At 46.3% G+C, this 14,098-nt stretch overlaps 1 protein-coding gene across 3 annotated transcripts in view; it reads right to left on the bottom strand.

Moving 5' to 3' along the window:
- The window catches only part of cadps2 (Ca++-dependent secretion activator 2), a 162,613-nt gene that overhangs the window by 53,351 nt on the left and 95,164 nt on the right, over positions 1 to 14,098 (bottom strand). For all 3 annotated transcript variants that reach the window (XM_041939895.1, XM_041939893.1, XM_041939894.1), the window contains one exon: positions 7,633 to 7,820. In XM_041939895.1, the coding sequence (XP_041795829.1) occupies positions 7,633 to 7,820 (188 nt within the window). The remainder of the gene's footprint in view (positions 1 to 7,632; positions 7,821 to 14,098) is intronic.

Below are 14,098 nucleotides of genomic sequence, written 5' to 3'. Positions count from 1 at the left end.
GACCAACACTGTGAAACACTGCTGTGCCGCACACAAACGGTGAAAAAGATGCAACACAGCTCAAGTCTTAACGCTGCAGTTTTTTATTTGTCGTTAGGCGACCAACAATGAAACCCAATGCAACTTCCTGCTGGAGCTTTTAATGTGAAAAACATTCATGCCAAGTGTTGAGCTTCAGCGATGGCAGCTGAACAGTGACTGTGAAGTATATGAAGGTAAAATGTGTTTGAGAGCAGGCTTTTGTTGAAAAGTCTATTTATTTAGTGTATAGAACGCACTTATCAAATATGGCTAAATATACTTTGTGTATTAAATAAAGGCCTCTTTCAAATAAAGGACTGGTTCTCTATTCAGGTAAATCAAAGCTTTTTCCACTATTTGAGAATTTGAAATATTAAATAGGAAACTTTGGAGAGCGTATCTTTGCTGTTTTATGACATTTGAGCACAGAGTCTGTCTTTAACAAGGCTTCCACAGTGCAAATACATTTCTATAAGCAAGAGCCCCCACCAGCTAAAGGTTCTACACATCACAAAATCAGAGACGTGCAGAGGTGAAGTCAGTGCAGAAATCTCCATTTGTTTTTCATATAAAATCAAAGAGAGACGAGAACTCAAATCAAACCAAATGCGAAGCCTCACAAAACAGCTCGCGCTGCTTTTCTGTCTTTGGTTTCTTTCTCACTCCGACGAGTGCGACTGGTTTGTTTTCACCAAACTAACTGATAAAGCAGCCAAACTCTCCACACTGACCTCAAAGTCAACCAATCAAACAGAGAGCTGCTCAGGCTCCTCTTCCTCCTCCACAGCTCATCCAGCCAGCAGGAGGAGAGTCGACAAAGAAAAAACTGTTAGTTGAGCGCTTCATTAATGTTTGTAAAGCTTTCATTCCCTTCTTGCCTTCGTCTGAATAGGCACTCTGGCAAATAAGGGGAAAAAATGCAATCAGTACCCAGCGCGACCAGCCTTGACTTTCTGGGCTTTCTCTGTGCGGCTGAAAGAGAAAAGCACCCTCTCCAAACGGCACTCGCGGTCGCTGGAGGGAAGAAGCGAGGAGGTTGTCTGTTAATGAGTTGTTCTTATAAAAGCTTTCGCTGGTTCAGCCCCTGACCGCCGCGCCTCGAGTACCAACAACCGCGCAGAGCTCCTCGCGGCGTGTTCCCGACTCTCCTCAGTCGAATATAAAAAAAAAACGTGACGAGAAAGAAGCAGCGGCGGAGTCTGACGGCGGCCAGGTGAGATGAGGATACCGAACAGCCGCTGATCAATTTCCTGTCAATTATCAACCTGAACAGAACATCGTTGTTTAACCGGGAAGGCGAATAAGTGACATTTTCAGGGAGAATTGTGACGTCAAATAAAATACAATAAAACATCTGTGTATATGCAGCGTGTGGTATTGTGTCAAATAACCCCAGAGAGGATGAAAATGGAATTAGAAAATAATATAATATATTATTTAACTGAAACAGATAAAAACAATGCAAACATTACATGAAATGTCAGGTTCCATCAAATTAAAATAAAATGACATAAAATAGAATGTTAAATAAAATCCAGTAAATTACATCAAATTTTAATTGAATAAACTAAATAAAATTTAAACAAAAAAATGAAATTGCCTGTTGAAAATATAATGTAAAATGTAATAAAATTACAGAAAGCTGCACAAAATAAAATGTAACATGAATAAGAATGATGTCAAATTACACTCCATACAGAATAAAAGATAAAATACAAAGAATAAATATAAAGTAAATCTACCTAAAAATGTTATTATATAGAAAAAACATTACATAAAAATGGTATCACATAAAACAAAATGACAAAGTAAAATGAAATATAAAATAAAATTATATAAAAAGTAGGACAGAAGTTAATAAAATAAAATAAAATGACATAAAAACAAATAAATAAGCGAAATCAAACAAACTGGGAATAAAAAATCAAATAAAATAATTTATCTGAAACTGAGCGACATGAAACGCTTGAAAACAAATTAAAACACGTTTTTTCTGCATGAAGTTTCCACTTTAACATGTTTAACATGTTTGTTTTGTCAGAGCAGGGTGGTGTTTGGAGGGTGGAGGTGGTGAAAACAGGAAGTGGTCGTGCATTGTGCGGGAACATCAGCGGCGCTCTTCAGCTCCACTCTACTCCATTCGCTGTGTAATGAGAGGCAGCTTTCTCCGCACAACAGCACTTGTTAGCACAACTTCTAAACCCTGTTGTTCCCCAAATCTGTCAATTCATGACGACCCCACCCCCCTAATCACACCCTCCACTTCCCACAGCCCCTATTTAACAAGCACCAGCTAATCCCGGGGGAGCAGAAAGCAGAGCTGCTGGGAGGAGCGTGGCCGCTCACTCGCGTAAAGACGAGGAAAGCTCGCCTTTCATGTCGGGGCGGCCGAGGGCCTCGCCGCGCACCGGGCCCCCGCACGGACGGACGACGGCGCGAGGGCGGCGGTCGGAGCGAGGGCCTCGACGGAGGCACGGAGGTAGAGGTGGAGGGATGGCCCGAGGCTCCGAGCCCTCGCAGTTAACGGCAGCTGTCCTGCAGTCCGAGCCCCCCCCCCCCCCGAAACAAAGCGCTGTGGGTGGGTGTGCAGCGAGGTGGCAGAAATAAAAGTGACTGATCAGTTGTGCAGCGTTCTAGGGCCCAGAATGTTATTGTTAATCCTAAATCCAGATATTTCCTTCAGTTTTTCAGCGAACTGCCCGACGCGTGTTGTTGCACCAAAACAAAACGATCAAACTGCAGCTGATCGCTCATCACTGATTCGTCTGCTGGTCGCTCTAATTAATGTGAGGAAATGGAGAAAAAGGTGCATCATTACTTCAAATATTTTGTTTTGTCTGATCAACAGTAAATAAAAAAAAAAGATACAAGACAAAGAAGAAACGTGTTTGTATTTCTGACTTTACAGATTTATTGATTATTAAAACAGCTCTTAATTAATCAATTGTTTCAGCTCTCAGTGTGGAGGAATTCTTGAGATTGTTTAGCAGTTTAGCCTCTTGGCCACCTGTTTGGTTACTATTTCAACTGAATCTTTAATCAAACCGTCGTCACAGATTTTCCTTCTGCTCTCATGAATTTAGTTTAGATTTGCCTCTTTAAAAAAAAAGGCCAACCTCACGTAGACTTCAAGGCTGCAGCCAGAAGTTTTCAGCTTCTCGTTCCATTTAAAGCAGTTAAAGTGACACAAATGCTGAGTTTCCCGCGTGATCAGAATGGATTTGCCCCCAGGCGTGACTGTAAGGGGGTTCAAGTGCAGCTGGGAAAGTCCAGCAGCCAAAAGAGAAAAGCAAACAATTCTTGACTTCGGATGGTGGTTTACACGCTCAACCACACTCTTGATCAAAGCTGAAACATTAATTAATTTAAAATGACATTCTGACATCTGAAAAGTGAAATGGCGTTCATATTTCCAATCAATCAAGATGCACTCAAACGCACCGTTTCAGACTGTTCTCTGTGTTCACTTTATGCTTCGTAGAAAATCTCTTCTTTAAGCGGTGACATGTGTCAGGAGCTGAAACGTCACTGCAACGAGCTCATCAAGAGCTTTCAGGCGATACGTGAAACTCAATCTTCCCCCAGATGTCGCCCACACCTTCCTCTTGGTTTGGGGTTTGGGTTTGACTAGACTAGTTTAGTTTAGCTTAGTTTAGTTTAGTTTAGTTTAGTTTAGTTTAGTTTAGTTTAGTTTAGTTTAGTTTAGTTTAGATTAGATTAGATTAGATTAGATTAGATTAGATTAGATTAGATTGGTTTGGTTTGGTTTGGATTGGATTGGTTTGGATTGGTTTGGATTGGTTTGGTTTGGATCGGTTTGGATTGGATTGGATTGGATTGGATTGGTTTGGATTGGTTTGGATTGGTTTGGTTTGGATTGGATTGGTTTGGATTGGTTTGGATTGGTTTGGTTTGGATTGGATTGGTTTGGTTTGGATTGGTTTGGATTGGATTGGATTGGTTTGGATTGGTTTGGATTGGTTTGGTTTGGATTGGATTGGTTTGGATTGGATTGGTTTGGATTGGTTTGGTTTGGATTGGATTGGTTTGGATTGGTTTGGATTGGTTTGGTTTGGATTGGATTGGTTTGGTTTGGATTGGTTTGGATTGGTTTGGATTGGATTGCTTTGCTTCCTCACTGCCATCAGTCTGTGTGTTCATGCTTGGGCTCACACGGCGGACTGGGAGCGATGCGACAGCTTGTCGGGGTTCAGACACATTGTTGCTGCTAAATGAAGCGAGCGCGTTGGAGGCGAGGCTGCTGTCAGCGGCGAGGGGGGGGGGGGGGGGGTCCGTAGACTCAGGTTTGTGTGTTTACACTCCATGTGGCTCATGTGTAAACGATAAGCGCCGTATCCGCCCGCGGGATCCGCCAAACCCTCCGGCCGCTCGCTTCTGATGTCAGGTGACGAGAGTCATCGTGAGTCGAGCGCGGCGAGCGGCGTGGCAGGAAGCCGGGGCTGGACGCCACTTCACCTTAAGAGGTGTGGAAGGGAGATTAGGCTGAGTGGCAGGTGATCCTGTGTGTCACCTTCCTTCTTCCATATCACCTCTCTGGAGGCGGGGGGTTGTTGTGAGAGGGGTTGGGGGAGGTAAAAGCTCCTGTCACATCCCGTGTCAGTGTGGTGGAGACGGCTCGGCGAGGAGAAGATCGGACATGACAGGAGAGAGGGAGGCGAGCGGACCCCCCCACGGCTCTGGTAATGCTCCTTTAACCCTGATCCCGGTTCAAACGCACCCGTCTCAGCAGACCAGCACACGACGAATCAAAGCGTCACAGCTGCTTCATCACACACACACACACACACACACACACACACACACACACACACACACACACACACGTCATGTCCAGGTAACTCAGATACAGCCTCCATCACAGCGTCACTGCAGCAGGCGACAGACCGTGGGTGGACGCTCAGTGACGGAGTTCCACCTGGGTGGAGTGCAGAGACAACGGTGTCTCAGACCACCTGTGGTGAACCGGTTTCATCAGGTCTTAATCTCCTGTATCTCAGGATCCTGTTTCCCAGCAGGGGTAAAATGGAGCGTGAGATGGCGGCGGGTCGGTGCAGTGCTGGCAGGAGCGCGGCCGTCGTCCCGGGCCGACGTGGCGAAGAAGGAGCTGAGCTGGAGGCGGAGCTCGCGGTTGAGTCGGTTCAGGTTTCCGACGCTGATCACGAGCTTTGAGGCGGGCTGCGCTCCGGCTCAGACGCAGCGCGAGCCGCTCGGACGTCTGTCACACATGGAGGGAGGGTGGAGGAGAGCGGCTGAGGCCCGCTGCGATGCGACCTCGGACCAGCAGGCGGATGGATTTCATTCGTCGGTTAAAACCAGTCTTCCTCGTTCGCTGCCGTCACGTCTTCACAAAGTCTGAGGCGCGAGAGGAAAACAGCCTGGTGTCAGACTCCTCAGAGCAACGATCACTGTTCGTTCTCTGCTGCGTCACGTTCAATGTCACCAAATCAGAGAACAGACGCAGAGATACGTCACATGGTTACTTTATTTCTTTCTTTTACTTTCTTTTAAACTCAACACTGAGCGCTTCCCTTGAACGAGGAGACGCTCTCTCACCTCGCTGCATCTTCGACAATACGAACAACAAAACCAACAACAACTAACATCCGGAAGTTCACGCCTCCACCCGGGTGTCACGCCTCCATCAGCGGCATCAATACCCATCTGACCCGGGCGCGGACTGAACGCTCCGCCACTGAGGAAAAAGCCGAACCTGGGGGAGCTTTGGTGAAAGAAAAACACAATATAATTAATTTAATCCCTGAATAAAAACATATATAAAAAACTTGACAATGGCCAAAATATCTGAACTGATCTTTGACCACAGGGGTTAGAAGTGTCTCCAGCACACCTTGAAAGTGTGACACCACCCTCGGCCGGCTTTCAGGGATCAGACAAACATCTCCACCTCCAGTGGAGCTGCAGCGGGCCGCAGAGCTCCTGGAGAAAAGCACAGTCTGACGCTCTGAAGTATTAGTCAAGTACTCTTCTGTTGATCATTCTGCAGCGTCGCTCTTTGTCCTCGCTGCCTCCTGACGTAGTTTTCGAGCGGCCCTCCAGGGAAAACTTCAGTTCTGTAATTAAGTTTGTTTTTTTCACCCCCCCCTCCCCCCTCTGCCCGCCCCCCTGAGGCTGCCAGCCTTCCAAAACCTCTTTTTCCCATCCACACCCACTCAGGCAGCTCCGGGAGCCCTGAATGGGCATCAATTATTCAAATTAGAGCTCCAACTGACAAAAAGCCAATTCCAGTAACCCCCCCCCCCCTCCCCAATTTCTATCTGGCGATGAGCTGGAGAAGCTAATCATTACACTTTCTAATTGACTAAATGAGTCGACAAAGGGAGGAAGCACAGATATCAGTAATTACCAGCCGGGGGAGTCGAGCAGGGGCTGCCGGGGGGGGGGCTGAACTGCTGGAGTGAAGCTCATGCCAGCGAGCGGCTAAAAGACACCGCTGCTGCTCATGTCTGGGCAGTCCGGGGGAGATCAGCAGAGGCCTGGAGGGGGCCGAGCCGCCGTTCAGGAATCCTGACTCTTTGCCTTCATAGGACGAGAACGTGTGATGTCACTAACGAGCCGGAGAGACGAGGTCGGGGGGGGACTGTCAGGTCAACGAAACATGAGATTTTAACAGGAAACTGCCGCTTATTGTCCATTTTCAACAGTCAGTGCTGGTTTCTACTGCAGCCATCTCTTCCTGTTACTATGACAACAAATGTCCCGTGACCTTAACAACAACGTAACTTTACCCCAAACCACAACGTTTCCCCTCAGACAGAACTGACACATGAGCGCCTTACACTTCAGCCCCGGTTTTTGCTTTAAGCCTACATTTATTAAAGTTTTGGGTAGTTTTTGTTAAAAGTGCCGATGAGCACTTCCTGTTTGGTAAACTTTATTCGTACAGCACCTTTCAAACAGGAAGTGCAGCTCACAGAAATCACATGCACGAATGCAAAATAAGATGGAGAATAAAACCCACGTGACAATAACAGTAAGACAGAATTAGGATGAAAATGCACGAGATGGAAAATAAGTTTCGGGCCAGCAGCAGGAAGTCAGAGCTCGCCAAAGTAAAGCGAGGCGGTGAGTATTTATCTGAACCAATGTGGAAAGTACAGAATCCACAGCGGCTGAATGAAGCCTTTGAGAGTTCAGCTTCTTCTTCGTCCTTGAAAACTGCAGCTTGAGGAGCCTCTTGCTAACTTTTAGAAAAAAAAAAAGCTGTCAAGCGTTTTTATTATATAATTCAAGTCTTTAAATACATCAGGTGCATCTCTGCTAGAATTTATCCTTCTTCTTGGCGTTTTGTCGTCATTATTATTAACTCAAATCAAGCTGTTTTATTTTGAAGGTATACTGTTCAGGTTTCAGCGAGGGTTCAGTTTAAAGAGTAACACCGTCAGCTATGAACACACAAACAGTCTGCTTTGATAGGTCGACGAGGGAGGAGCTGTGACGCTATTGGTTGGAGTTTTGAGGTCACTGAAGCTGCTGCAGGAAGTGCTGCTTCACCCTGCACCACCACTGTTATCACGAGCTCCCCCCAGACCCCTGAGACCGTTTCTAACGAGCGAGTGTCGGCCGGCGTACCTGTTTCCGTGGACGTGGGAGGCGCAGAAGGCGTAGCTGTAGTGCAGCAGCGTGGGGTCGACCAGCGCGTTGTTCTCTGAATAATCCATCAGATCCTTCAGGTAGTTCAGGTGACGGTGGCAGCCTCGGACGCCGTATCGAGCGCAGTACTCATCCAGGACGAACACCTGACCGGGGCTGAACCAACCCTGAGGACAAAACACACACAGCAGGCGCGTCACACCAAACGCATCAACGCAAGAGTCCTGCTACCGCCCCCTACAGGCTGCAGTCTTCATTACAGCCACAGTGAGTCAGATCCAGCCTCTGAGATCAGGTCACGAGGCCCTGAGGAGGTTTTAAAACGATTTATTTTTCCCTTTACGTCTCATTTTAGAACAATTATTGAATTTTCTACATCAGAGCAAAACTATTTGGCTTTAATTCAACATTTAGCACGCTGAACCTCAGTGAGAAAACTCTGAGAACTGTGTCACCTGGAGGTTCACTGAAGTGTTGGACGATGACGTGTTTCCACAGACGGAGAAGCACAGGTGTAAATAAAGACAAAAATAAAACTGGCTGAAGTCCACGTAGCTGCTGTGGTTTCAGAGTCCTGGTATTATGCGTGCTGGCTCACAGTCGTCCTGGGCCTCTTCAACAGAAGGAGGCCATTGTTCGTGTCCTCAGTAACACCTGTGATTTCTCCTCCAACAACAACAAAAAAAAGCTTGTTGTTGAGGGCCAATCACTGGCAGGAAAGTCTGCAGATCAATACACCTGCGTCGAGCCCGGTCGCCGTCCAGCACCTGCCGACTCTGCAGAAACGCAGCAGCTGCATGACCTTGGTGGCCAGTCCTTAAAGCGAAGTGCTATCCCTTAGCTAACTTTGTGGCTCAGACGATAATAGCTGCTTATTTTATAAGAGTGCATACAAACCTAAAAATAATCAGAACGGTGAAAGTCTGGATCAGTAACACTTCGAACTAAATCTGACTTTGATCATAAAGTTTCCTGTGAGGTGAGACCAGGATCAGGACCGGAAAGAAAAGATGTCTCTCTGTTTTACATGTGTCAGCTTTGGCATCAGATGGTTGAAGCAGCCCCTCATCGTGGAGGGAAACCCAGCGACTTGGTGAACAGACAACCAAGACCCCGCCCCTCACATCTTCCTGTTGCCATGGGAGATGTTAACAGACATGAACCATCAGTCACCTTTTGGCTCCACAAACTCAATAAAAATCCTCGATGCTTTACCACAATTAACCAGAGAAGTGTAAAGGTTAACTCAACTATTAATTCTCTTCTCGTCAGAGTGAAAAAAAGAAAAGCAGAAAGGTGTGGAACATCCTGAGGTGTTCATTAGTTCATTCAGCCTGCTCCAAATCACTAAATTAGGCATGAAACCTACAACGCTAATTAAGATTCCTCATGGAACGAACATTAACAAATTAGCACCTCCACCGAGCCGACGCCACACACACACACACACACACACACACACACACACACACACACACACACACACACACACACACACACACACACAGTCACAGTCACAGTCCGCCCGCCGACAGACGACTCAGTGGAGACGAGCTGAAAAGAAACTGTTGCAGGTTAAGAAGGTAAGAGACCTGATCTGTGTTTTAATGAAATGAACTTTAATATCGCAGATTGAATTCTTATTTATTCTAATCATACAGATAAATAGTATTTTTTCTTCTTTGCAGTCGGAAAAGACAAAACCAGATTATTTTAGTATTATCATTATTATTTTAGTCACCGCTGCAGATTCATAACTTCACATGTTCAGAGGAGGAGTCGCAGTTTCCGTGTTCAGCATCAACCTGACGGAAACAGGAAGTCTGTCTAAACTGAGAATAATCTTCCCTCTCTGTCTCATCTTGATCTTTTCTGACTAATGTTTGAGATGAGCGGCTAATAAATCTGCACAGGAGGGTCGATCTGGTCTTCAGGTCGTTCACAGTCCTGCAGAGCTCTGCGTTGTGTTTTTAAAGAGTCCGTATGTGATCATGTGCAGCTAAGTTAAAGTCAGAGAGAGACATTAAAACATTAAAACATTAGTTTAAGATGTGACTCGTGCATGTTAGTTGGAGGAGCATCATGTCACTCAGGCTGCTTCTCTTTGTTATCATTATTATTCCACATAAAGCGAAAGTGTGGACATGAATTTCATCTTTCGACAGATAAGAAAATGAAATTAGCGTCTCTTCAGAAAGCAGATTAAACTGTCCCAGAGATCATTTAAGGACTTGAATTCGGCGCCTTGGTTTCCAGTGTTTCAGGTCGCCGCTGGCTGCCGCGCTGCTTCCTGTTGGGGTTAACCGGACCTGGCAGATTCCCTCTCTGCGGGCCTTTTAGCGTCTCCCTCCTCCTCGTCTCTCCCCGCAGCTTGTTGGTCGTTTTCTCCGGTTTCTTTCTTCATTTCTCCGTCCGTCTGTGAGCTCGAGCTATTAATATCGCACCACAGAGCGAGAGAGGGGCCCGTCGACGGGCGTGAAGCGACAAGATGTTCCTCTGTGACAAACAGATGGCGAACTCCAGTATTGGCGCTGACCGCTCAATTAGCGGCTAACGAGCCGACTGCCTCATTAGCTCCGTCAGCCGCGGCTGCACGTCTGCGTGTCAGAGCGCCGCCGTCCGCCGCCTCCCTCCGAGGGCGACCTGACCCGACAAGAGCGAAAGTGGCCGCGAGGATGCGAACACCTCGGCGCCTGACAGGAAGCTGACGGTCACATGCTGCCGATTCTTCAGCTTTCATCTCGGGCTTTTTTTGGCCCATGAAATCATTCTTTGGTCCAAAAATCCTTCAGAGTCGACTCATGTTCTCGTCTCAACAGCAGGGAAACAACGGATTTATTCAAAAATACAGGAAAATATCAGAGTTTGTGTCGTAGAGATCTCAAAAAATGTCTCTTCTGCAGGTCAGGGGACGACGCTGGACTCCAAACAGGTTTAGAAGCTGCATGAAACCTGATTTTAATCAATAATAACGACAATAATTAGCTGCAGCTCCAATTTAGAGCTAAATATTCTGCCACGTTTGCCTGTACAGGAAAGTCTGACGGCATCTGACGGAGCGAGAGAAAACACGGTTCACCAGCCGGGGGCCGACAACAACGACCGGAACATCTCAGAGCAGATAATTAGCAGAATTAATCCCGAGCTCAGCAACAAGAGTCCAAAATCAAACACGGCGATGTACTTCCACCACTCAGGTAGCAGCTGTTTCCATGGTTACCAGCAGGTTAATAACACGTCCCATCCTCCAAAACAAGATTATTTAAGATTCATAACTTCACATGTTCATATAAAACAAGTTGTCAGAGGAGGAGTCGCAGTTTCCACGTGTTCAGCATCAACCTGACGGAAACAGGAAGTCTGACAGAGTCTACACTCTCTGTCTCATCTCGATCTTCTCTGACTCACGTTTAAGATGATGAATCTCTGTTTGACCAAACTGAGAAGCAAATAATGAGCCGCTCACTGACGGCAACTGAATTAAAAAGAGAAAAGCTTAATATGAATAAACCAGGATGATGTTTTTGAAGAACTGGTCTCTGCACCATGTTACTGGATGTGATTTAAACAGACACCTGGCAGCCAATCAAACACGAGGATTTATATTTAAAGAAAGCTCTAAATGTCAGAACTCGTTATAAGATCAACGTGAGGCCAAACGTTTGGGCAGAAGTGATCTAAAAGAAGAGAGAGCGACATGCAGCTTTGTCACAGTTAAAATAATAAATGAAAACTTCTCGGACTATTTTCTGTAACTAACACACGTTTCATCGAAGAGGACGGCGCAGCTGTTTCATCTCTGAGCTTCTACATTTGTGTTCACTCCCTGACGATGTTAGCTTCTCACAGATGTCAGTACGTCCGTACATCGGCAGATACGTTACGAGACACTGCAGTTTGGACGTGTTTGAGCTCATTACACGGTCTGTCCACTAGAGGGCACTGACAAACCTCTTCTTACATTTAAACATATCACGCTCGCGACATATTCACAGTTCCTTATTAGCAGATTAAAGTGACTGCAGCCTGCTGACAAAGTGGACGCTCTTCATCAGTACAGTGATGCTGTGATGTCATCCCCGAGGCTAAAAAACAATCGACAGCAGATGATAAACACAAATCTGAGTGAATCTGTCGGGATATTTTGAGGTCAGTGCTTTTTCTTTGCACGTGAACAATCTGAATCTTCTCCTGCAGGTTCCTCTCACTAGCACAAATGTAAGTGAAGCGCCGCACAGCTTCAGATCTAAAGGCGGCCGAGCCGTGTGGACGCACAGATCTGAGTGATAAGATTAGAGTCCACGGTTCCACGGCAGCAGGCTCGGGCTGCGGCGAAGGACGTGTGCGACGTCTTATTGTTCTAGTCTGAAGACAGACAGGATACCAAAGTGGGTCAGAGTTACGCCACAGGTCTGCGGATTAAAAGACGGCGGAGAGGTAAATATTGTTCAGACGCCGTCCAGTTCAGCGCTCATTCTCCATGATCTCATGATCCTTTTCCTTCTGCTAAATGAGTCAGAGGCTGGCGGGGGGGTGGGGGTGGTCCTGGGACGACGGCAGGCTGCTGACCATCAGGCTCGTCAGCTGACATCAAAGTTACCAAAAGCACAGCGATGTATTTCAGAGTTAACGGCGTTTAGTTTTAATGAAGAAGCGGAAACAGCTTCAGCTAAACGTCTGAGAGGAAGTTTCAGAAGCTAAATACTTCCTGAAGGAACGAGACTTGAACTGACAAGTCCACAGAGTCCTCTATTCTGATTGGGTGGTGAACATTTCCTGAAAAATGCTCCTTTCAGCTGCTGCAGCTCCCACGACTCCCCCGAGTGACGTTTAACATCCAGAAATGTTTGTTTAAAGCAGCATGTACCTGTTTTTTAGCCACTCAGCACCTGACATGTTATTACCTGATAAATGTAAGACCAGTATTCACGGTCCTCTCAAAACTGGTTTTGTCTCTACCAACTGATGGAGAATCTCTATTGAGAGTCCGTCCACGGATTAAATGACGATGTGTTCATATATACCTGGAAACACAGCAGCTCGAGAACTCCGTGGAGCCTTTTTTAGCCTGTTTTAGCTCCTAGTTTTGGTTTTTTGGCACATTCAATATGTCAATGCGGTCATTACAGTGTGCTCTACTGCCCCCAAGTGGCCAAAGAAAAACAACTAATTGAACGTTCAACATGAAACAAGGTAGTTATTAAGCAAAATTTAAACTAAACTGAAACAATATTTCCTAACTATAGTATACTAAAAATGAATAAAGATTCATTTAAATTTAGTTTTTTAGCAAGAAGGCATCAGGTTACATTTATTGTCATTTTGCGACGCGAGGTTACTCAGTGAAATGAACGCTGCAGCCTCTTCATGCTTCTGACACACTAAACCAGGCCCCGACAAACTAAAACTAAAACTAAATATGAGGTGAAGGTCTGAGAGAAATGAACGAGGACTTCGTGCCGCGCTGATGTCGGCCTGTCCTCGTCTTCGTCTCGTGCAGGAAACTTTTACAAAGGTCACAAAGTCTTTCTCCTTCATATCGAGGTTTCAGTAGTTTGGAATTAGTTTGTTTGTGTTTTCTGAGTTCAGTTTTAGTTTCGGCCACGTGTGAACCTCTGAGCACGGAGGGAACGAAGAGCTGAACGCTCGTCAGGCCGAACTCTTTCTGGGTTGAAATCTCGTCTTTTGGTTAACTGAACATCCGCGTTGTGAGACGTGAATTTGCTTTTCTTTTTTCTTCCTTTAGGTCAGAATTTCTTCAAAGTTGTTGCAACATATTTTTAATAACGAGGCTTTACAGGTTTTAAATTAAGCCGTTTCAAGGACTTCCCCTCTGTGGTGTTAAACCGTTTGAGATGGATCTCCAGCAGCAGCTTCACAGGACAATTTAACCCTTCAGTCATCAGAGGGGGGTCACACTGGTCCCGTTAGCAGGACTCTGGGCCCCAGCTACAACCCAAATTTCAGCCTAATTACTGTTGTTGTTGTTGGGTTCAGCTCTTTGTGAATAAAATATGACCCCGTCTATGACATGAATCCAAGCCACTTCTCAACAGATGTCCCCCACGCAGAGGCACTGGCCTTTTCTCAGAGTGTCTGCTGAAAAGGGGGCTCAGGCTGGAACACAAAGCCCTCGAGTTTTCACAAAAGGCCGAGGAGAGGGAGCCGGGGGGGCGGCGTGAATGGATCGGTCTAATTGCAGAGCTGGAAGGAGTCCTGGGGAGGCAGGTAGAGCAATGAAAGAGGCACAGATGTCACTCTGCTGAACACCTCCTCGTTCTGCTGCGCTTCAAAGACCAGAGCAGGAGACGCGAGGCCGAGCCGAGTCCTCAACATCTGCCTCAGTTCAGTTTCAGAGGAGGGTTCCCGAGTCCGATGAAGGTCTATCGGGTATGAAGACCTTCTCACCCTCATGCAGTCTGTTTGTGAAGCACTGAAGGGTTCA

This window comes from Chelmon rostratus, chromosome 6 (assembly GCF_017976325.1).
Source record: "Chelmon rostratus isolate fCheRos1 chromosome 6, fCheRos1.pri, whole genome shotgun sequence".
Classification (NCBI taxonomy): Eukaryota; Metazoa; Chordata; class Actinopteri; order Chaetodontiformes; family Chaetodontidae; genus Chelmon; species Chelmon rostratus.
This window is presented reverse-complemented; position numbering and strand designations above follow the sequence as displayed.